A 24,255-nucleotide genomic window follows, 5' to 3' on the forward strand; every position below is an offset into this window, starting at 1 on the left:
CGAGAGGCCGCCACTAGGTGGCCATTCGTGAAAAATGCTCTCACTATCATCACTGTGATTAGGGTTCCCGCATGGTTTGTTGGACGGGTCGACTCACGGAGGAAGGAAACTGGAGAGGCCCTGATGTCACTCTTTGTGAAGCTAAAGTGAAACCGGAACTTGGCATTGCTCCGCCTATCGGGCCAGCTCTCCTCTCTTGTTTACATTTCTCCCACGCCGCGCTGCGCGTAACCGGGCTGCTCAGACGCGCGCGCTCCGCAGCAATACTAAACAATCGTTAGCACGTTAGCATGATTACGCCAAAGAGGGCAAAATTTCCCGCGGATATTCGTTCATCCGTTGCCATTGTCGTGGCGCGGTGACGAGGAGGAGCATGAGCCGCATGATGCCAGGGAGTTTCCAAATCCTAGCTTTGGAGAAGCCGTCGCGGCTCTGGACCTCCTCCGCAGGTACGTCGCACCTCACAGTGACGCTGACAGCAATGCGGCCTTCCAGGCTATTGAGAAACGAGTGGTGATTTCTAGCGAGCGAAAGAAACGGCAAGCCACCATTCTAGACTTTTTTAAGTTCTAAGCGCACTCTGTGGAGGTAAATTGTCTATAGTTGAAGCTGCACTTTATTCATTCATTTTCGGAGCTTTCCTCACTGTTGCGTTTTCCTGGCTGTTACGTTTTTTTTCCTTGGTCCACTGAAAAACGTATGAACGGGGTTCCACTGTAATCGGGCCTGACAAGGGCACATCGTTTTGTCTGGCATCCTTAAACCACGTGAGGACGGCGGCGACGTTCTGGTAGTTGCCAAGCCGCAATCGTTTTCTTGAGGGAGCCAGCTGTGACTCTCGATACGATTTCATGATCTTTTCCCGATCCTTGAGCATCGTTGCCATTGTTGACGGGGGAATATCACGCTCCCTGCACAGGTCGACTTGCTTTCTTCCAGCATTCAGCTGTGTCAAAATGTCCACTTTTTCTTGGAGGAAAAACTGGCATCGCTTCTTTTTGTTGCGGGGGCCAGGAGAACTCGTCAGCAAAGCAAGCACACAGCACAATCACAGCGACAATAACTTCGCAGCTTCTTCTGATAGCTATCAACATGGTGATGCTAGGCCTACGATGTAATAGGAGAGTCCGAACATGACCATACGCGACGCTCACGCTGATGCCGATGCTGCTGGGGCTGTACCCATTGAAACGGGTTCCCCAGCGCATGGCTGCTGCTGCTTCAGATGATGACGATAGGTGTAAGCCTCAGGGATTCGGTACTGAAACTTCAACGCAACTTTGTAATAACGAAGCATGTTGGTGATTACGGGATTAAATTATCTACATTATTCTGAAATACTTGGTAATCTGAAATTCATTGTACTGAAAGTTCTTTACATTGAAAATATAGGCAATTTGGCGGAGATTTAAAAAAAATTCGTAAATCTGAAAAGTTCGTTAATGGGGTGTTCGTAGTAACATGATTTTACTGTATCTCCTTTTTAGTGGGATGGTAGTATATTAGCCACTGGATCCTTAAGCTTTCAGCGAGCTGTATTGTCCAACTTCTTCATTATCCGGTTGTCAAGGCGTTTGTGATGATTGAACATAACCGTTTCTTTGACTTCATACGGTCTTGTCTAGTTTGCATGCAGCGGCTCTGAACTGAATGCTCTGCAGATGAACAGCTCAAACTAAGCAGAGCAGGTGCTTTGCACAAGTGATCTCAGACTTGTGGCCTGCAGTCGGGGCTATGTGCAGCCCATGTGGTTTTCACTCTTTCCTCACTCAATGTATTGCAAATTAAACAGAGAAAGAAAGAATTACGAAGAAGCAGCATACTGTCAACTGCCACCAGGAGAACCACAATGCATACCTACTTTGAACAAGAGACGGAAAGTATATAAGGAGAAAGTCGAATAAAAATAAGGGATGGATGAAAAAAGAAAGAAGCTGCTTTAGCTAAGGTACTGCTTCCAACAATAGAAAGCACACAGGCGGGCCAGAAGAAGTGCCTTATGAGGAAACTGGTGAAATCATTTGTCAAAGGAAGCCAAGTTGCATGCATCTTTGCATACAGCTCAAATGTTTCCAGTGTTGTAACACGAGAAACAGTGCATTCAGTACATGCCTTCAAGTGGCAAAGCTTTTTATGAGGGGACATGGGTCTTAAAAACCGGAAATTATTGATTTTTAGGTACTACATCTTTTGGAATCTATATTGTCTAATCTATACTGTATCAAAACGATTCGCCCAAAAACACAGCCTAAGTGTCAGAGAAAAATTATTTTGTCAGAGCAGACAGTGAGAAAGCAGCCCAAAATTGCACAGAAACATCGATGTTCATGGAACACAAGAAGAAATTTAACATCATTTTTTGTTATTCACTTCACAAAAAATCTAATTGCATATTTGTAATCAGCACACAAGATTGGATGTGTCCTGGAAGTTTGATGTGTCTAGAGTGAATAACAAAGATGTTTGTTCTGGATGCCATGTCCCCTCATATTTAATGCTGTTTGTTTTTTGTACTTTTCTGAGAACACAAATTTTGGGCTCCATCAAATATTCAGGTCTCGATATCTCAACACAAAGAACAGGTAGAACTGAATTTTTTTTGTATACTCTGTGAAGTGTCGCAAGTTATCTTTTTTTTTTTTCACTTTGGAAATTAATCATTTTGCAAAATTTTCTGCCACATGGCTGCCACATTTTGTGGGTTTGTATTCTATGGGCTGTAATATATCTAGTAATGGTCATATAAAAAAACATGCTTGCTATCCCCCATTCCTTGCTCTTTATGCTGTCTAACCATGCCTTAGAAATTGTTTTTATTGTGCCATTTATTTTCCATTTTGGCCTGAAACAGTGGAAGTGAAGTGTTCATTATCTTAGCAACTAATTGTGCTACAACAAAACTCATTACATATTTGAAATCAGCACAAAAATCTTAATAAGACTGCAAAGTTTCATTAATATTGATGAAAAACAATTGTTAACATTATTACAATAGCAGTGTCACCTCTTAAATCTAAAGCTACTAATGCTGCACCTTCAAAACAAATGCCTCTTTCCATGTAAAAAAATATGCCTTAATGTGGTTTAGAAATTGTGCGAGCACATGTGTACAAATGCTCCCTCCATTCGATGGCACCCGTTCTGTGGTTACTATGCTGTGTCGCAGTGGCTTTAGGTGGCATAACCTCGTCCATGAAATTTGTATGACCGTAAAAAAAAAAAATTACATCAAGGGACTCTGCTATAACTTTGACAGACCGCACAATATTTGCACTGCTCATCACACTGTAAATTATATTTGAAACGTTAGGATAATTGCAGCACAAGTGCCGCTAGAGTTCTTTTATGTTTTTCTGCTCTTGTAGGACATGGTGAAGGAGGTCTTTCAAGGGGACCAACAGTTTGTAGGAGCACTGGACAAGGTGAGCATTGTTGCATGCGAACAAACCATCATGTTCACTGTCGACAGTGTATCGTGTACCTCCTTGCACACACCACGCAACACTAGCACGCAGATTTTGCATGTGCCCACTGTACATGTGGGAGTGACAGGCATTGACTTTTTCTCCTCCCCGAGTTTCGCTGCCAAATGATTCTCGGAGAAGCTTAGTTGTCTGCTTCACCAAAGATGTGCTGTAATGGCAGTACAGCCCATTTCACAATTATACCACAAGGCTGGGCTGGACTTTGGGCTTTAAAGATGTGCCACTGTTACTCATGCACACTCGTGTACCACTGTTCTTGTCGTGATCATTTTCCATCACTCTTTCATTCCCTTTCCTGAGTGCAAAGCGACAAGTTAGAGTGCACAAGCTCAGAAAAATCTTTCCACCTTGCTTTTAACAAATTCCCTTCTCTCTCTTTCTCTCTCTCTTTTTTTACTTGCAGGCATGTGCCACCATTATCAACAATCGCGGCACAACAAGGCAACCCTGTCGGTCTCCAGAGCTGGTCAGTGACAAGTCCATTTCCTTTTCTTTGCCTTGAAAGATGTTGCAAACCAACCTTTTTGGCTAAATTTAAGCCAATGGAAAGTTAGTAGCATGTTCGATTGGCACGCAGTGGAGCCTGCTACTGCTGCATGGCCAGAAACCTAATGGTATTGCTCGATATGGCAGGGAGAACCGTTACAGTATGCACTGGTGGTGAGTGCCAAATGACATTAAGACATGAAATCGATATGTCACACATATCTGTGGCTCCTGAAATTTGCTCTTTTGCTTGCCTCTGAAGCCATGCTCAGCCGATCCTGATCTGTGACTGCGGCAAAGGGTTCAGGAAGCATGGCTAGCACGGTTGTTTTAGTTTTGTTCTGGGTTCTGCCTGTTTGTGGACATTCTCACTGGCAATAATAGGTGCTCTGTGGCTTCTTATGCTGTATGGCAGATAACTTTTCTTTTTTGCAAAACTTTCTTTAAACCTTTATGTTCCTGTTGATTTATTATTTTAAAAAAATTAAATTATGGGGTTTTACGTGCCAAAAGCACTTTCTGATTATGAGGCACGCCGTAGTGGAGGACTCCGGAAATTTCGACCACCTGGGGTTCTTTAACGTGCACCTAAATCTAAGTACACGGGTGTTTTCACATTTCGCCCCCATCGAAATGCGGCCGCCGTGGCCGGGATTCGATTTCACGACCTCGTGCTCAGCAGATTTATTATTCTTGGGCCTCGTGTAAATATTTCTGTTGCTACTTAGCCTCCTCCTTGCCCTCTTCATAATCTTGGGTTGTGCACTACAGGTATGTGCTTGTCTGTTGCACATTGTTCGAAACCTACCTACATAAAATGTGGCCTGTGTCCACTGCACCAGGCTAATTTTTTTGCATTTTGTGATACAGTTAAACCTCAATTTATGAAGTTGGTAAAATTGGCAACTTTCTTTGTTATATTGAAGTATTGTTATGTTGAAATTTGCTCTTCTATGCAAATAAGTACACAGGCTGATCGACTTACGCAAAAGCAGCCGCAAAAATTTTCCGACTTATCAGGCAATCGGAAAAAGCAAATTTGAATGAGAAAAAAATTCATTTTGTTGAATTTGAGAGTCGACTATAAGATATTCCATGCTTTCACAATTTCATGCTGTGTTGACGATATCTTCACATGAAATTGGTGGTACGAAGTGAAGTGCTTTCGCATCCACTCCACCCCGGCGGGTGTTGCCCGCATTGGGACGACGCTATCATGGAAGAATGCCAGCAGTGGGGCATGAATGCTTCGTCTGCATCTTGTTGCAACGCATCTCCTGAACATGAGGGTACACATCCTCCAGTAGTAAATGCACAGGAAGACGTCGCACACGAGGCCACGCCTTCTCGGCACACCCTTTCTTTGCACACGCGGCGGATTACCTTTAACACAGGGCATGCACTGGCTGCGTATGCGCTCAGCCATGCATACCCACAACTGTGCTAGAAAAGCAGCATCGCGCACGAACCTGTACCCTCCCCCCACCCCCCTCTCCTCTCACGCACATGCTTGATTGCTCAATGCAAGCTCACTCCTCTCCCCGCTTTCTCCTTGCTTGCTTGGGAAGACAGCTCTTGTGTATGCGTCCATGTTTCTGTTCATGTCCCGTCTTCTTCGCGCAGTGTAAAATTTTGGTCTCGTCAAGCCACCACCTTTCTTGGCTCACCATTGTACACTTTCAATTGCACCTGAAGTGCGATTACAATCGCGTGTGGGGCGAGATAGGATCTTGTCGCACTTAGACTTTATACGGATGGAAGGTCATGCTGCTCCGCTTCAGCGTATGCTCTTGGTAGCACGGTGCACAATCTGAGAGGTGCGTTTGCAAGCAGCTGTTTGTAATTCAACCATTTGACCACGTGCGTCCAGGGAAGCTTCCATTTATTGTCTCAGTGTTTAATTGTGGCAGCAGTAAAATTTAATTATACAGTCAACTTCCGATATTTCAGACTCCCTAGGGGCCGCGAAAACGTCCAAAAAATTGGGCCGTCCGAAAAAATTAATGCATGCCTCTGAGTGCCGCTATGGGCTAAAATCACCACGTGCACGTCCAAAACAGCTCTTAAAGCCTGCCAGTACACTTATTAGGCGTATTCGTGATCGTACTGTGATAAGAGTGCGTACTGTGTACTGTGATTGGCTGCACGCGTGTATAATTAAGGATTACATACAGTGTCCCGTGACAATTGCCCCTTCCCACTGTTCGTACGCTTCACCGCGTAACTCTGCTGTAGAGAGGCGAAGCTTCCTTTTGGGAACTAGCATTATGCAACGCGCCATGCTTTCTGCGATCCGAAGCCACGGGCAAGGATTACAAAGACGGAGTCGGCACCATTGCTAACAGCGGCGAATTGTTTCGATGAAAAACACAGGACTGAACAGCAAGAAGCTTGGTAGAGAACATCAAAGTAACTAGGCCTAGCATTGCCGCATTGTGGCTACAGCTGCCAGCGGATCTACGTGCAAGAGCACTGGTTCGAGGGAGTTAGATAATCAACATGGTGGCCGCGATGCGATTAATGCCGTTTCGGACATGCAATCATGGCAAAAAGTCCGGAGAACCAGATGGCGAAGGTTCTTTGCTTCCGAAATTGCAGATGTTTTTATACGTTGACTCTATGGGGTACATGGCAGTGCCGCAAAGGCAACCGAATTATCGAGCATGTCCGAAAAATTGGGCGTCCAGAAAATCAGACCTTGACTGTATTGAAATCGTGAAAAGCCCATTTTGTTATACAGTCCAACCTACTTATAATGATACCGGTTATAACAATGGAAAGCTGCTACACCATCAACTTCTCTATGTTTTCTATGTGTTAAATTACTCACTTAATACAATGCCCCCATGCTGCATTATCGGTTATGACAATGAATTCTGGCTACTGGGTAATGTAATGTGAAGTCCTAGAAGAGAAAAAAATAAAGAAAAGAGAAATTCATGCCACTGCACACCTATCTCTGTCGCCCTTCCACCCCTCTGAACACAAATGGGCTGCACTGATAGCTCTATACCGGACCACCCTCCGAAACACAAATGGACCATACCATCTTCGCTGACAGCGCTAACAGCCCTGGGCACTGCTCTCAAATTGCACTGTGGCCCCTCATGCAGGGCAGTTTTGCTAACAAATTAAGGCACTCGTGCTCTTCTTTGCTGGTTGCGTTGAAGTCGTTCCTAGCCACATGGTTTTTTTTAGCCTCATTTGACTCGCTGCCAATATGGAAGATGGCTTATCTGCCTGCTGATCCTCGGCAATGCGCGACGTTGCCGGCAAGCACTGCTATAGATTTGGAAATTAAGGGCGGGGCACGGGGGTAAGTTGGTGTGCATCGTGATTTCTGGCACACTTCTCAGCCATGGCTGCGCATGGCTGTAAGCGCAGCTTAGGGTATGCGCCGCCGTGCACCCTGCTTTATAAGTAATCTGCTGTGTGTAGAAAGAGTGGGCATGCCAAGAAGGCATGGCATCATGTAAGCTGTCTTGCCACACGTTTGGTATTGAAGGTTGCCTAATCTGGAGTTTCGGGGACCTGTTGGAGCGAGAGGCCGACGAAGCATTCGCTCCCCTCTGCCAGCGCTTTTCATGATAGTGTTGCCTCAGCGCGGGCAGAGTGCATGCGAAAGCGTGGCTGGCTTCGCTTAATTCGTACCGCCTATGTGAACATATCGTCAATGTTACATAAAACTATATCATTCGTCGCCGACTCCCAAATTCTTCAAAATGAATTGTTCTCTCAGTCAAATTTGCTTTTTTCGATTGCCCGATAATTAGGAAAATTCTGCGGCCCCTTTGAGTGCAAGAAAAATCGATCTACAACTGTTCTAATTTGCATAAAATGTCAAATTTCAATACAACGAAATTTCAATATAATGCAGCAAATTGCAGATTTTACCTACTTTGTTACATCGAGGTTTAACTGTACTCTGCAGGACTCGGAAACCAAAACTGCCAAAAAAGCAAATGCTAAAAGAATACTGCAGTGCAGCTGCAAATCACGCTTTGTTAGAGGAATTTAGCATATCATGAACCAGGATCTGCACCCGCCAGCATGCTAAAACATTGTTTTTTACTAGCCTCACCTCCACACTTTTAAAAAGATCAGCCAGTTTCTTATAGACTTTCTTTGATTCACGGATGTGCTATGTAGCACATCATGCATCCACCATTGGGGGTTCGTGTGGGTCGTCGCAAGAGATGGAATGTGCATGATCCCATGTTGTATAAATGAGGTTTTTAATGCATTGTCTCTATTTTGCATATTGAATACTTACCAACTAGCTCAGCTTTCTGTCATTCTAAGTCTCTAGAGGAGTTTGCCGCGACTACACTAATCTGTCACAAAACTGGGGACATCACAAAATCGGGACACTCATAACTAGGGTTTCACTCTGTTGGGTTAGTAGCTGTCTGCAAAAAAAAAAAAAAGAAGGCATAAAGCTAGCCAGACATTTTAGGTCAGTCAACCAATTGAACACATCATTTGCACTGAATCGGGCATGTTAATGCAAGACTAGTTGGACTGATAGCTAGAAGGCTGGTTGCTGAATCAACATAGTACCGTTTATACATGTAAAGCACGGAGGAAGCAAGACTGATGTATCAAGATGACTATGCAATAACTATTTGGTAAAACAATGTCAAAGGAAATACAGGCAAGATAATAAGTACATAGTGATTATGTGGCAAAGCAGTAAATACGGGTAGTATAATCGGTAGAGCATTGCATGTGACACTTGCTCAGTTAAAAATCTTTATATGTTAGTTTAAAGTTTCTAACAGCTTTTACATAATTGGCAGGTAATTTCATACTTTGGCCCTATGAAATTTATTTCGCCATGTGCATATATTAGTACTCTTAGAACACCCAACTGTCAACTTTCGAATTTTACACAGGTGAAAATTAGGCATTGATTTAAATTAAGGTTGTGATTTAAGCTTGTCTGCATGTCATGAAGGTGATCATTGTATCGCAACTAGAACTTGTACATAGAGAAAAAGCTGGCACAGTGCTCATTTCTAGGGGTGTTTTGTTTGAGGGAAGCAATGACACTTGTACATCCTGCTCATTATGTCGCACAACCGTGTAGCGACATGGTGAAGAGATCAACAATTGATGCCTTCCCCTTTCTCGCTCTTCCATTAATGGCAGCTGGCTAAGTACTGCGATGCACTCCTGAAGAAAAGTGCCAAGGGCATCTCGGAGTCGGAAGTAGAGGACAAGCTCACCCAGTCCATCACCGTGTTCAAGTACATTGACGACAAGGACGTCTTCCAGAAGGTCAGCAGCACATTTTAAAGCAAATGGCTTTCTTTGTCTTTTTCGTCTGTTTTTGTATTGCTTGGTGGTGGTCGGACTTTCGCTGCCAATACAAACGTGCCGATGCAAAGGGAATGTGTTTTCGTGCAAACGAGATACGGGGCATATTTGTTGCCCCCTAGCTGCTCTTTGAGACGCGCATGATTTATAGCAAAAGCTTTGGGGCGTGTGAAGGTTTATACGCCTAGGAAAGGGCAGCCCTATTAATGCAGTTTGAAATACACATATACATTGTTATTGAGGATGTGCAAATATTAGAAAATTTCGAATATTATCGAATAATATATTTTTAACATTCTTATTCAATTCGAAAACTAGGTATTTGAAAATTTTCCAATATTTCATTGGATACGAATATTCAAAACAAATCGAATATATTGCTGGCTGTGCAGGAGCAAATGTGGTTCTTTGCGTTTATTTCTATCTGATCTAAGAGAGTATGTCGGATTTTGTGCTGAATTTAGTGATAGTTTCATGCTGCTGGCAAAATTTGGCCTGTAAGACACACTTAGCCACTGGACACCTGAGCTGTGCTGCAGGAAAGCCAGCATCTCGGTAGCAAGGGGTATGGGTTTGGGAACAAGCGACGGGGCACTCTTTTGGAGGTTCCACCCCTGTCCTGGGCTTATCGCTTGACGGCAAATGCGGTGAGTGATGACTGGTACAGGGTGAAATGCCTCTGAGTTTACGGGACACTGATGCAGTATAATGAGCCACAGGTTGGCAATAACAGACAACTACCATAAATTATTCAATTTTCCATAGCTAACATGAGCCAGATACACAATTCTTTAGTACAAAGGCTTACTAGTTTAATTTCTTTTTAACCAATAGCAATGTAATTACAATGCTCGAATGTGTTAAAATAAACCAGCTTGCTTATAAATGCATGTGCATATCATTATTTGATATTCGATTCGATATTCGATGCTAAGTATTTGTAGTCGATCCATATTCAAAAATGTAGATATTCGCACACCCCTAATTGTTATACTTTTGAAGGGATTTCCAAAGGGAATTTTACAACTGCTTGATATAAAGAATAAATTGATATGTCGGAGTTTTATATATCCGGTACTAACTGTATTACAGTGTTTAAAGAATACCTACATTATATATCAAAACAACTTGACAGTTTTAGTGTAATTTTAGCAATTTAGGAGCAAAATTAAGCAAAAATTCAGGATTTCATTGCCTCGCTTTAGCGACATCCTTGAAAAAAGACGGCAACACTGGCAGTGATGATGACAACTTGCTGTGTGCCCTGGACGATGTCTTTTTTGAGGATTTTGTCAGCGCCGATGGCAAATTTGAGGTCTGTGGGCCACTGACTGACGATGACGTGTAGTTAATGTAGTCTGTCGAGGACAACAGAATGCTTCAAGCAATAAGAAAAATTTGAATTTGTTCAGGTTGCCGCTATCTGTTCATGTTTGTTAATTCGACATTTCAGATAATTCAACCAGACCTTGGAGCTCGCAAGGCTCACTATGGGAGTCGTCTAAATGTGTAGCCGTGTATACTGCTCTTACAGATGTGCTAATGATTAGCGGTTCTGTTTTTTATAGAATTACGCAATGATACAACAAAAGCTAGCTAAGTATCCTCACTGCAACATATATACACATTCAAGCGCATTAATCATTTATTAAAGTACATAGCCTTCAAGAAGCATTTAGCTGTTCACTTACATTTGCAGTCATAATTAATAGTGTCAGCACAGTTTCTTTTCTTCCTTTGCCACACATTATTGGCTGCCATGGCTGAGTCACTGAGAATTTAATAGCAGTGGTCCTGCATGGCCTTTCAATTGATAGTGCCGAATGAGTTGTGCAAGGCATGGGAGCAGGCTAGTGTGTATTCCGTAACAGCTTGAGATGAAGGACTACAGCAAGAGAAATGTTACCATGACAAACATGAGCAAGTAATAATTTCCACTGGAGCATTTTTTCAGTGAAACAAGAAATACAGTAAAACCTAATTATACTGAAGTTGAAAGGGAAGCCGAAATTACTTTGTTACATCCATTACTTCTTTATATCGATTATTGCCATTTACCGCAGTACATGCCCTCAGCTTTAAATGTGCAGAAAAAGGACTAAGTCTCTGCAGCCCACTGAACTTCCCTATGTCCGCATAAGTGATGCAATTTGAATGAAACAATAGAAAAAAAAAACTCCGGCCTCTGAAACATGGGACTTCTTAGCACCTGAGCCTTTACGATAGCTGCTTTCTGTTGCAACGTGATAGTCTTTTGCTTCTGCTTTCCTCCTGGCTCGCGCATATTGTTGCAAGACCGGCAAAACGGTGACGCACTCGAAGGGAACGGCTAGCAAGCTGCGATGCGAACAAAGTTTCTTGGGCCTGAGCAGCACGGGGGGCACAACACAGTGCCCCGACTACGCAGCTGGGGCTGTATTCTTAAGCGACCTCCATGACTTTCAGAGATAGTATAACTTTCACGAAATTTCATAAACCCGTCGAAGTATATGACCGACAGAGCTTGGAACAGGGCCAGAAACACTGTCAGCCATATATGCCGACTCATTCGATGCACGAGAGTGAAACTATCTGACCCACCACGCTCTCATGGCCCCGCAGGTGCCCCCTGTGCGGTGCCTTACGGTGCCCCCTGTGCGAGCGTGCCAACATAGCTTGGCTGGCGCAGTTTGGCTGGCTCGTTGCCTCCTCCGAGACTGCACTGATGCAATCTCGGAGGTCACACCTAGCTGTGCTAGCCAGTGCAGCACACCTCAGTGAGAGAGACATTGAGGCACTGGTTTTTAGCACACTGCTTGCAAGCAGCGCCATCAATATGTGGCACTGCACAGCTAGGCATGGCTATTTTGGACGGTTTGCTTGTGACTTTGTAAGGTTTACCTGCCTGTGCGCCCAGCTTCACAAGCTATGCAATGCAGTGAGAGAGAGAGGTGCAGTAAGGTAAGAGAGAAATACTGCTTGTGCTTGGCCACCATGCACACAGCTACATGAGGCACTGAAAAAAAGCAGTGTTTCTTGATGGCATATTCGACGTGAGAACTTTAAACTGCCACGCTGAACAAGTGCCGAACACAGCAGAAAGCAATATGCTCTGCGTGCAACGGTCAGTATTTGTTGGTTTCGGAGATTAATCTGATTCATTATATCCATTGGCAGGACAATTTTACTTCATTAAAACAAGGTTTTAAATACTGGATTATGGGGTTTTCAAGGGAAATCACATTTACTTCAATATATCCATTATTTCGGCTTAAGTGCTGTGGTTCACATGCCATGGGAAGGGCAGCCCTCCTTCTCACAGCATTATAATATTTTGGTTTAGCGAGGTTCAAGCGTCTATGCAAGAGCATTAGAACAAAAAACAAGCAAAGCTGCACCATCAAACCATGCACAATTCAGCACTGCTGCACAGTGCATAACGAATCTAGACCCACAAAGTCCCTTGAAAGTAGGTGGACTGACATTGCCTGATTGAAAGTTGTAGCATGGAAGTGTGTGCTTGAAAATGACAACCTATACAGAACCATGGGAAGGAAGACATGCCATGTAAACGAGTACAGTCAGAGTGTTGATAGTTTTCAAATGACACTGTACTGAGCAGCATGATCAAGCCTTGGCAAAGTCAAGGAGCAAGCAGCCAGTCTCAGTGTTACTGTTTTCTGTTAAAATGCAGTAGGTTGCTATTTGAAAAGGGTTGTGTCTTACATGAAAAACCTTTGCAGAGTCGGTGGTGGGTAGGGGAAGAGAAACTGTTAACCTCTGGATGAGTGTAAATTAGAGGAGTGATACATGCTTGAGCATCTCATGACACAGACCACCTTACAACATTAAATTAATGGGGCAATAGTAGCTTCAGAATCAACTGTCAGTAAGCAACCGTCCAGCCATTAGAGATCGCAGAAAGATGTAAAACAAGATCCTCCTGGAAACAAGAGCAGCCCTTTTTAGCAAGGACTGACCATAGCCTGTTGGCCTTTGTTTTGCAGATTAACTTGTGTAGTAGCGTAAATATTGTGGGAATCTCAGTAATTTCAGTTTATACAGTCACAACTGACAGATTTCAGCTGTGACTCTGTGTTCATCTCAAAAGGGCCTAGCTGTTGCTCATACTAGAATACTGGTAACTGTTAGCTCTAGTACCCCGCTAATGTGTTCCCTAGTAGTTGCACTCTCTATTCAAAGGTCTCTCATCTGCCTCAGTGGCTCTAGCGTGGTCTTGCTGAACACGAGGTCATGGGTTTGGTTCTCAGCCGCGATGCCACATTTCAGTGGGGGTGGAATGCAAAAATGCATGTGGTGCCACACTTTGGGCACACATTATGGAATCTTATGTGGTCCATATAAATGCGGAGTCTCCTCCGCTGTGGTGTTCTCAATAGCCTACTTTATTAATTTTAGACTCAGCAATTTATTTTTTAATTTTAGTTTGACAGATCTTTCAATTGTGAACTTTGGTAATCTCCACAAGAAAATGGGACAGCTGTGAGGTAAAATTGTGTCTGCAGGTTCCAGTAACCTTGGTGTTTGCTTTTTGTTTCTTTCCAGTTTTACGCAAAAATGCTTGCGAAGCGGTTAATACACAGCCAGTCCATGTCCATGGATGTCGAAGAGGCCATGATCAACAAGCTCAAGGTGGGTGAGCAAGGGTATTGAATCGGAGCTAAACCAAAAACACAAACTGGAAAACAAACATTATTTTTGCTCGAACCGGAACTGTACTGGAAGGAACGTTCTGATCTTTTTCGATTCTTAGCAAAACCGAAAGGAAAAATTGGTTTGGGTACAGGTTGGCCACCTTTTCTGGAGCTTTTCATCCATGCATTGCCTGCACTTGAGGATCAACTATGCTACTTCATTTGTAAATGCACACTGTCTTCCCATGATTTTTAAATGTAGCCACACCATCAGTACAGTTTTCAGCTTATTAGATCACATCCTACGTGCAAGCTCGTCAAAATGTGATGTGTGCCAAGTACCTGAGACAATGGAGCACATACACTTTTTGCTTGTCCCCAGTATGGCTGTGAAGGGCAGGCACCGATCTCTCCATTAGCACCAATTAACAACAGGCAGTGCAGTGAGGAAGTGTTATTGGGCCATTGACTGGACATATCAAAGAAGCAAGCCATCAAGGCTCTCTTAGAATATTTACAGTCGAACGCCTTTATAATGAGATGCTTGCAGCCTCTGAAACCATTCGTTGCAAGGTCACTTCATTGTAGAAGTCGTATACCAGACAACTAATAATAGAACTAGGACAGAATTATTCTTTAGTTATTACGTATAGGTAATTTTGTTGTAGAGGCATCCGCTGTAAAGGCGCTCGACTTTAGTTAACACAGACCTAGATTTAAGGCTGTGAACGGGCCCTTTGAACACAAATGTGTTTACATTCACATCTTACTGCCAGTCCTCGTGATCACTGCTCAGTCCCTTATTTATCTCCTCTTCCCTTTCTCCCTGAGTGGAGCAACAGGCTGGAGGACCTCTCCATGTTTCCTTAACATATTCTCTCTCCCTCCCCCTGAATAAAGCTACACTTCCCATAGATTCCAGCATTGGTGTTGGATCTGCATAATTCTTTTGTAACCACATTCAGCCTGAAGAACAAACAGCAGGTGTAATCTTTCAGTGTACCAGCGTTAAATTCTGAACAACATAAATTTGTGCTGTTTTCTTGTGATTATTCTTTGCTTATGCAAATTAACTTGAATCAGTCCAAACCTGTTTGAGCAGCTTTTTTTCTTTTTTTACTCCAGAGTTGAACTAGAACTGAACAGCTTTCAATGAACCAAAACAAAAACCAGAACAAAAAAATGTTTCGGTTTAACGCTCTGGGGTGAGCACACATTCTTAACTACAAAGCAGCTTGCAGTGCATTCTGTGATTCTCACATGGGATTAGGATTCAGATGAAATGAAACTGTTACAAAGACTGCAAATGATTGAGTGCATCTATGTGGAAAATCTGGTGTAGCTGCTTGACACTGCTGCACCAGTTGTTGCTTATTTTTGGCACCTAATGTTGAGTAACAGCTCATTGCTGGCATGCTGTCTTATCAGTTTATGTTTTGAAGTGTGAACTGTCGTGTTGCCTCCACGCATCAATATGCCTAGACTATCGCATACAACTTATGATTATCGTAAAAGCCCTTATTAGGCATGAGAAGACACCACCACCCACTAAAACGCTGAAAACTATGAAGAAAAATTGTTACGGCCACAATATTGCCAACTGTGCGCACTAGTAAGTGCAGCATATGTTTTACTTCTGGGACAAGTTGCTGCATGATTGTTGCACTTTTGCTGGCTTCACATGCACCTAGCTCGGCAAGTGGTAAAGCAGGATCCAGCAAAACACAATATACAGATCAGGGAAGAATGCATACGAAAGGATGACACCATGGAAGCTTAATTGATAAAGCACTGCATGTGTAATGTGGAGGATCTCACCTGTAACAAGTTATCTTCTCATCCACTTTAATTTCCCTTTACCTCATTATTTCGGCATTTCAATTAAAATTATTAATTTCTCTTACACTTTCTCTGGCTTCATTGTCTTATTTTTATTGTTTAATTGTGACTGAACAGTCGAGCTCCTTAGATCTTATTCTTCTCACCAACAGAAGGTTCAATTCTTTATTGATTTTTTCTGGTACTGTTCCTGTTCCTTTCTGCACCGCGTCTAAAGATTGGCAATATAACGAACTTGTATTCAGAGTATACTTTTGTTCACTGTAGCTGATATTTCTTATAAGAATGCATGCATAGCTGCATGTGTTTTGCTAGGCCTTCACTTCATATTACAAAGGACTATATCGTGACTCGAGGTGAGTGCTGTTCACAGGTAGTGCAAGTTTCCAAAGCTTGATGCATCGAATGGCTTAAACCTATAGAATAAAAGTGCCATCTTTAAGGCCTTGAAAAGCCTTAAATCTGAAAGAAGGCCTTATATATTGTTTTTAGAGCGGAACTCTTAGGCGCCGGTTTCTGCAGCAGGCATCAGCGTTGTCCTTTGTAACCGCGCGGTAGATGAAAGATGGTGACATCGAAGAGAGTGCAAGGAGGAAAGCGGAAAAGAAGGGTGTGACGGAACCATGAGGCAGAAAGCAGAGGAGTAGGGTATGGTGAAAGCGTGAGAAGAAAAGTGTACCGACGTGCAAGTTGGGCTTTAAGGTGACAGTGGTTATGAGATGGTGCCAAAGCAGCGCACGTCGTCTGTATGGAAACAAAGCGCTGCATGAGTAGAGGTCTGTCTGTGGTGGCTCCTGAGAATCTCACCCATGCGCTACCTCTCATGATCTCCCAATTAACGAGAAAGTCGCACCACGCTTTGTTTTTTTTTGCAACGTATCGCACAAGAGATTGTCTGCACCAGCCAATGTATTGAAAAATAAAAACATGTATAGAGCTGCACTCAAATTTTTCATTAGGGAGTATCGTAATCGTCGGTGAATATTTTTGCCAAGTTCTTGACAGCTGCTCACAAAATTGGTGTAATCCAAAACTCAAGCTAATCCACTCCTGTTAGCAGCTTTGTGGTGATTAGTGGAGATTCATGCACAGAGCCTTATGCTCCTGCTTCTTCAATTTATATACAAATGTCCATTATATAGGAGTCATCTTTGCTGACAACATCAAAGCACTGCCAACCATTTTATGAGTGTTGACAGCGAAGGTTCTTTGAGGCTTTCTTAAGGCTGCCCTCTTTCTTTGCAGCAAGCGTGTGGCTACGAGTTTACAAGCAAGCTGCACCGGATGTTCACAGACATGAGTGTGAGTGCGGACCTGAACAACAAGTTCAATGTGTATCTGAAAGCTGAGAACATCGACCTGGGCATCAATTTCTCCATCTATGTTCTACAGGTGAGGACAGGGTGCTCGGAACAAAATGTGTATATATACAGTCGAACCCGACTATATCGAACCCATTTACATCGAATTATTCTATATATCGAACAATTTCTGGACACGATATAGTTACAATGAGTATATATTGCAAAAATTACTCTTACATCGAACAAAAATAGCAGCGACATCCGATATATCGAACGTCAAGCGGCGCAAAGTGCCCCCGGAAGTTGGCTTTCCCTCGCTGTGGCAGAGAAAACCCGACCGCGCGGCTCCATCCAACCGCTCTCCCTACCGTGACCGCGCCTGACCGCGCTGCCTCGGACGAGCCGTCGGCACCCCTCCCCCCCCCCCCCCCCCTGCAAAAAATAATCCTGGCCCGCCCACAGCGCTTGCTCAGACAGCCAATCAGATGCCCTTGTGCCCTCGTCATGCAAGATGGCGAAAATGCGACTTGTCTCGCTGTTTTTGTGTGCGCCTTGTAGGCCTTCTCCCGCAGTGTTGCCATGATGAAGCGGAAGAATTTGCCTTTCGGCGTGAAGCTCGCAATCATAAATCGTGTCGAACGTGGTGAGAAGTCGGATGTTCCCGCGGAGCACAAGATTCCGAGGAGCACTCTCGGCACGATCTTGAAGAATAAGGGGGAGATTAGGGCTAAAGCGTCCAAACTCGCCACCCGGTGCCCGTGGCGCCCGACCTGTATGCACGGCCGTGTACGAGTGGTTAATCTGAAATTGCTTCAGCCATGCCGACTTCCGCGTGCTCGGTGATGACCATAAATTCTGATGAATGCGACGAAGCCATTGCCAGTGTTGCCGAAGTTTGGAGCGAACTGTCAGAATTTCCGGAAGCTGTTGACGAATCAACGGTGGATGAGTTTGTGAGCGCAAATGATGTGTCGCGACCACGGGAGAGCCCGAAAACGAAGACTACATTGCCAACATCGTACCGAGCACAAGTGAAAGTGGGCACAATGACGAAAGCAACGACGGTCCTTGGCCCACATCCTCCGAAGTGATTGGTGCGCTCGCACTAGTCCGGTGCTTCTGCGCGAATGCGGAAAGTTGCGGCCTCAGCTGCTCCGACTCCTTAATGTGGAAAAGTGCGTGCGTCGCAGGCAGCGAAGTTGCCAAAGCAGAAGAAAATGCAGGACTATTTCGTACGAAACTAAGCTAGTTTAATCAATAAAGTGATTTTATAAATGGTATGTGCTTTTATGACATCCAATTATTTAGCAGGCTTATATCGAATTATGCTCTATATCGAACTGATAGGCGTTTTTTTGCGAGTTCGATATAGCCGGGTTCGACTGTATATACATATAGGTCACTGCTTACAGGGTTATACACATTACTGTTTTACCCCAAATTCTGTGGTCTGGATTTAGTTTTTACCCTGAGGTCTGGGCAGAAAGTGTTTATTTCACTGAGATGTATCTGTGGCTCTGTGCATCATTGGGTAAAGCAATGCAAGCCAATCTTGGTAGACAGTGCCACCTGTTTCTTGCAACAATATTGACAATTTATTATACGACATTGATGGAGACAATGCATACTTTGAACTTATTCTGCTTAAAACAGACAAACATTGCACATGAACATGGTATTAAGCTGTTTGCATGGAAAAATTCCATTGCTATGCAAAATTTTATCAAGAAATGACCGGTGGTTTAGCAGGAAGAGTCGTGCCATATCTCTCATGTCTGATGTCATTTGTCATATCAGTAAAGAAAGTGCATGAAGTAAACAGCTCTTTTTCTTAAAGGGACACCTGAGAGGACTAACAAGTTGATACAGTCGACTTCCGTTAATTCGTGCCAGACAGGGTGGACGAAACTGGTCGAATTATCTGGCAGGTAGAACTAAACAGGAGAAAATGCCAAAACACACTGTTGATTCTTTTGGCAGTATTTACCTGATGATGATGCATTTCTACTGGCTTCACCTGTGCCCAGCTCGACAGGCAAAGAAGCGACATCCAACAAAACAACACAGATCGGCGAAAAAAAACTCGATGAAAAGCCACTTTCTAACCTAACATAACCTAATACACCCCCTAATCAAATGTGCACCCATTTTTATAGGTTCACCCCAAAGTAGAAAACTAACCACAGCATGTCTGATATTCTGACTTTGGCACAAGGGAGGGTGACACACCCTACGCACACCGTATCCTTACATCATTACACCCCACAGCATTACACAGGGTGCGTATTGTCTGGACACGCCTCTCTTCATGGTAATGAACGCGCTAATGTGGTAGCCCGAGAGCTCGCTAACCGGGCGCCATTGGAAGAGCTGTCCAACCCAGACGACGCACCGACAGAACCACTGAACTACACTGAAACTCTACAATATTACAGAGATACCAGGAGACGCTTCCCTCCACCACATAATTCCCTTAATCGAGAAGATGCCGTCGCTTGGCGACAGCTTCAAACTAATTCATTTCCCTGCCTCATTTATCTTCACCTCCTCCACCCCACACAATATCCCTCATACTGTCCCTATTGTGGAGCAAAGCCCACAGTATATCATTGCACCTGGAAGTGCCCACACCCTCCGGGCTACTCCTCTCTTCCTTCACCTTCCCCTTCCTCCTGGGAGACTGCACTGACCAGCTCAGACCTGCAAGAGCAGCGACGGCTGATCCGGCGGGCACGCGGAGTGGCGCGAGCCAATGAGGCCCTGAACTAAGGGCTCCACCCTGCAAGGAAGTCGCCCAAACTCATCATAAATAAATGTTTTCTCTCTCTCTCTCTGCATTTGTCAAACGCTTCAACAACATTAAATAGGATTGTGGTCCTGGCCTAGACTAACCACTTTGCTAGTTTGTCCTGCGAAGCATGCAAATACTAATTCTCTGGAACACCAAAGGCATGCGAGGTGACTTGTTGCTGCTACCTTAGCATGTAATCTAACTTATGTTTCTAATGAGCTTTCGTAATCAAACACTAGAAGTTCCATGTCATCATGCTTTACAAGAACTTGGTCTCTCGCCATCCATGGTCGGTATCTTGTGAATGCATTAGCAATGATGCTAGCCAGGCAGACTCTGACAGTAGGTTGTTGCTAATGCTGCAAATGTGGTTTTGGTTTCGTTTTGCACTGCACCGTGCAAGCAATATTCAGACAAATTTGCTTAGAAAAAGAAAGGCGCACATTACAATCGGGTAAATAGTCTAATAATTCATAGGGAGCTCTACCTTTTTCACTTTAGAATCATCCAGGACAAGCCGACAATTGGTGTTTTTGATGGGAGTTCTCTCTCTCTTTTTTTTTTTCACATGGTTTTGTTGCATTCGCAGTACCCTAAGCACCACCAAGACAAGACACTGCCATTACTGAATTCACCACCGGGGTCAGGCGCATGTGTACTGACCATTCAAGTTCAAATTATGCTACGAGGGCCAATTTCAGGATTGAAATAACAAGTTTGGACCCGTAAAAGCGTGTACAGTCGACTCCCGTTAATACGAAGTTCACGGGGACTCCAAAAAACTTCGAATTAAACGAACTTCCATTTAAGCACAAAACACAAAAACAGCACTTTATTTGTAGTGAAATCGAGTGTTTTCTCTAAGAAAAATAGTTTGGACCCGTAAAAGCGTATACAGTCGACTCCCGTTAATACGAAGTTCACGGGGACTGCAAAAAACTTTGAACTAAACGAACTTCCAATTTAGCAAAAAACACAAAAACAGCACTTTATTTGTAGTGAAATCGAGTGTTTTCTCTAAGAAAAACAGTCGGTCATCTTGCTCTGCTTTTTCTTGCCGATCGCGCTGCTGAAAGCAAGTTCTGCAGGCTGTAGATGTGGTGGAACGCTTCTTCCCCACTACCTTCAGCGGCAAAGAAGCGCTCCGCGAGAGCAAGGCATCGGCAGCCTTACATTGCGGCTCATCTTCAATGTCATCGTCGCTTTCCTGGGTCGCTTCCTGAGGCCGAATAATCTCCACAATTTCGTTATTCGTCAGCGCACCACAAGTTTTGACCGCCTTGTCTACTGCGACGTAATCTTCAAAATTGACGTCCCCGAGAGCATCACCAAAATGAGTGCCGCGAAGCTCACTTGTTGACACTTCCTCCGCTGAAATTTCAGAGACATCCTCCGAAGAAGCTGCCACAAAACCGCAAGCCCTGAAGCAGTTTGTGATTGTTTTTTGCTTCACACGATCCCATGCTCGCGCTTACATGTTGATGGCACTGAGCAGGCTCACCTCGTATTTTGCGGAGTTATCCATACACAAAATTATTCGCTCGAGGAGGTGCCGCCTTTACAGGACCTTAACATTCTTGATAATGCCTTGGTCCTTTGGCTGCAAAACAGCCGTTGTATTTGCAGGCAAAAATGCAAGGCGTATTGCACTCAAGGCTGGCACATTCACGTGAGCACTGCAGTGATCGACAAGGAACAACACCTTGCGGTACGAAGAAGCAAACTTGCAGTCCAATTTGGTTATCCAGCTCTTGAAGATTTCGGCCGTCAACCACGCTTTCTTTTTTTCCACCTCATAGTCCACAGACAGCGTCTTTACTCCTTTAAAACATCTCGGCTTGGCGGCTTTCCCACTCACAAGTGAGCGACATCGTTCCATGCCAGTCATGTTTGCCGCGATCAGCACCGACACCCTCTCCTTGCTGCGTTTGCCCCCAGCACAGTCGTCGTCCTTGAATGTCAGGGAATGTCTCTGGTAGAAGCCGATAGAAGAGTGCAGTATCATCTGAATTGAAGATGTCTTCTGGTTTGTATTCGCTAAGATATTCACACAGCTTTCCATTCTTCCACGTGGCGCATGTTTCCTGGTTAACGGATGCTTTTTCACCACACATGCTCTTAAAAACCATGTCATGGCGATCTTTAAAGCATGTCAGCCATCCATCTGACGAAACGAAGTCATCGATCCCCAACATTGCTGTAAATGTTGGGCTTTCATCGCAACGATGTGTCCGCTGAGAGGAAGTTTGTTGCTCCTGGCCTCCCTAATCCAAGCCAGCAGAGCCTTCTCCAACTCTGGGTAAGCGCCGGTGCGCATTTGCTTCCGAGACGCCTTGAACTTGTCGTTCTCAAATGCATCCATTATTGTACGCTTGTTCTTGATGTAGTTTGAGAGCATGTTCGGCTTGATCCTGTACTTTGCCCGCGCTATGTCTTGTTTGGCGGCACCTCCCTTCTCAACTTCCTTCAAAACCTCGACTTTCGTTACCAGGTAGAGCATGTGATAAGAGCCACGGTTTGCCATGGCTATCAACTGTGCGACTATGTACAGTCCATTCTGAAGTGTAGGATCACCCATGGAACAACCTAGCCAACAAGCTACCCGCACAAAAGCGCTCGACCAACACGCACCTCGACATACGCTGTGCACGCTGCAAGCCTAATCTTGCACAATCTCGCCACTGCCAGTACTAAGCACTGCGTGCAACTATGGCACCCGCGTGGCCTCCGCGATCAGCTCGGGCCACGTGAGGCAGCCGCTTCGCCTCCCGCCGGAGCTGATCGCGGAGGCCACGGCAGCTGTAGCAATGAATAATCGCACCGCTCCAAGAAGGATGGCGAGGTGGGCAGCTGCGGTGGCGATGACACCAACGCGGAGCACGGAGCAGTTGCAGCACTTGAAAAATTGCACATTCTACCAACCTTGAGGATCCCGGCTGAAAATTAACTTCTAATTAAACAATATTACTGGATGAGGACTTCGAATTATCGAGCGATTTCTTCCATAGGATTACATGCAAAACTGACGGGACCAGCACTTCACTTCTAATTAAGCGAAAATTCCAATTCAGCGGCTTCAAATTATCGGGAGTCGACTGTAGCTGCCAGCCAGGACCTTCGCTCGTGATTGAATTAGCCGAAAAATTGAATTAACTGGAGTTGGATTAACAGAAGGCTACATGTATTAGTAAATTACAATATTGTCACGTGATAGTGACGGTGAAGAAAGCAAAACAGTGAATGGTGAAACTAGCGTTTTATTGGGCGAACTTGTGCCCACAAAAGCAAGTTACTCAATAGAGAGCAATAGCGGCGAACACGATCGGCGTTCGGCGAAATCTGATCAGCGGGTCAAGCATGTCGGCTTTTATACTACGGTCGTCGAATGTTCCAGAGTAATTGCTGGGACCTGCGTGCCTTCCACAAAGTTCTGCATAATTCGCGTTGTGCACACATGCAATCAGATTACACAAGGTTCGGTCACAGACAGCAGATGGAACCATCGATAACATTCCAGAAACTCCCAATACATGCAGGGGCGTCCTGCGCTGTACGATAACATTTGTTAGGCAGTGAAACGTGTCGCTCAATAAAGACAAACAAATACATGTGTCAGTATTACAATAGCGGCGTGGTTGCTCTTACCATGACAAGAAGCTTGGTGAGACCCAAAATCAAAAGACAAGAGGCGGCACCGCCCTCAAGTTTTTGCACCTGCTTGCCATGACTGTGGATTTTTTTAGCATCTGCTCAGACCTGGGTAATTGTTTATCGTGAAAGAGAGGTTGCATTGCATTCCAAAGGAACTAATCTTTCAAGCTAGAAGTTGCAAGGACTTTTGCCTGCGCCAAGATGCCCCAAAAACCTATAAAATACTGTGGAAACCTGTTCATGCTTTCTCCAGAAGCCCACGGAAATGAAATGTATGATCCAGGGAAATGCGGTTGTTTGGCTGTTAGGCTGTTAGAGTGAACATGGAACAGTTGTTTGAAGCAGTTGTAGCTATGAATAACACTAAATAAAGCCTGTAATTTACAACTGGTGCTTGGGTCGAATCTTCGATAATAACAGCCTCTTTTCAAGCACTCGGAGTCCTTTTCTAGTTTCCGCGCAGCCTTGTAATCAAAGTAACTGTGCAAGGCATGAAGGGTCACGAGATACGGTCTGCAAACATGGGTGTGGGGCAACCCCTTGTGCTTTCGTGTGCTTCCTCTTGGCGTTTCATTTCACAACCTATGTTCGGTTTGGCGGCAGGCAGTGATATAAACACGACAGTGGCAGTCCCATTGTGTTGTATGGTAGACACTGCAAAGTGATCGTTCTCACTGGCAACATACTATGGTTAACATAGGCAACACCAACAGACGATGACATGTCGATAGCATACCATCGCTGTT

At 44.3% G+C, this 24,255-nt stretch overlaps 1 protein-coding gene across 1 annotated transcript in view; it reads left to right on the forward strand.

The window, feature by feature from the left end:
- Cul2 (cullin 2) overlaps positions 1-24,255 on the forward strand; it is a 63,587-nt gene that overhangs the window by 27,179 nt on the left and 12,153 nt on the right. The window contains exons 8-12 of the mRNA XM_075682481.1: positions 3,366-3,422; positions 3,889-3,951; positions 9,123-9,251; positions 13,836-13,922; positions 17,009-17,155. Of these exons, the coding sequence (XP_075538596.1) occupies positions 3,366-3,422; positions 3,889-3,951; positions 9,123-9,251; positions 13,836-13,922; positions 17,009-17,155 (483 nt within the window). The remainder of the gene's footprint in view (positions 1-3,365; positions 3,423-3,888; positions 3,952-9,122; positions 9,252-13,835; positions 13,923-17,008; positions 17,156-24,255) is intronic.

Source organism: Dermacentor variabilis, chromosome 2 (assembly GCF_050947875.1).
Source record: "Dermacentor variabilis isolate Ectoservices chromosome 2, ASM5094787v1, whole genome shotgun sequence".
NCBI lineage: Eukaryota > Metazoa > Arthropoda > Arachnida > Ixodida > Ixodidae > Dermacentor > Dermacentor variabilis.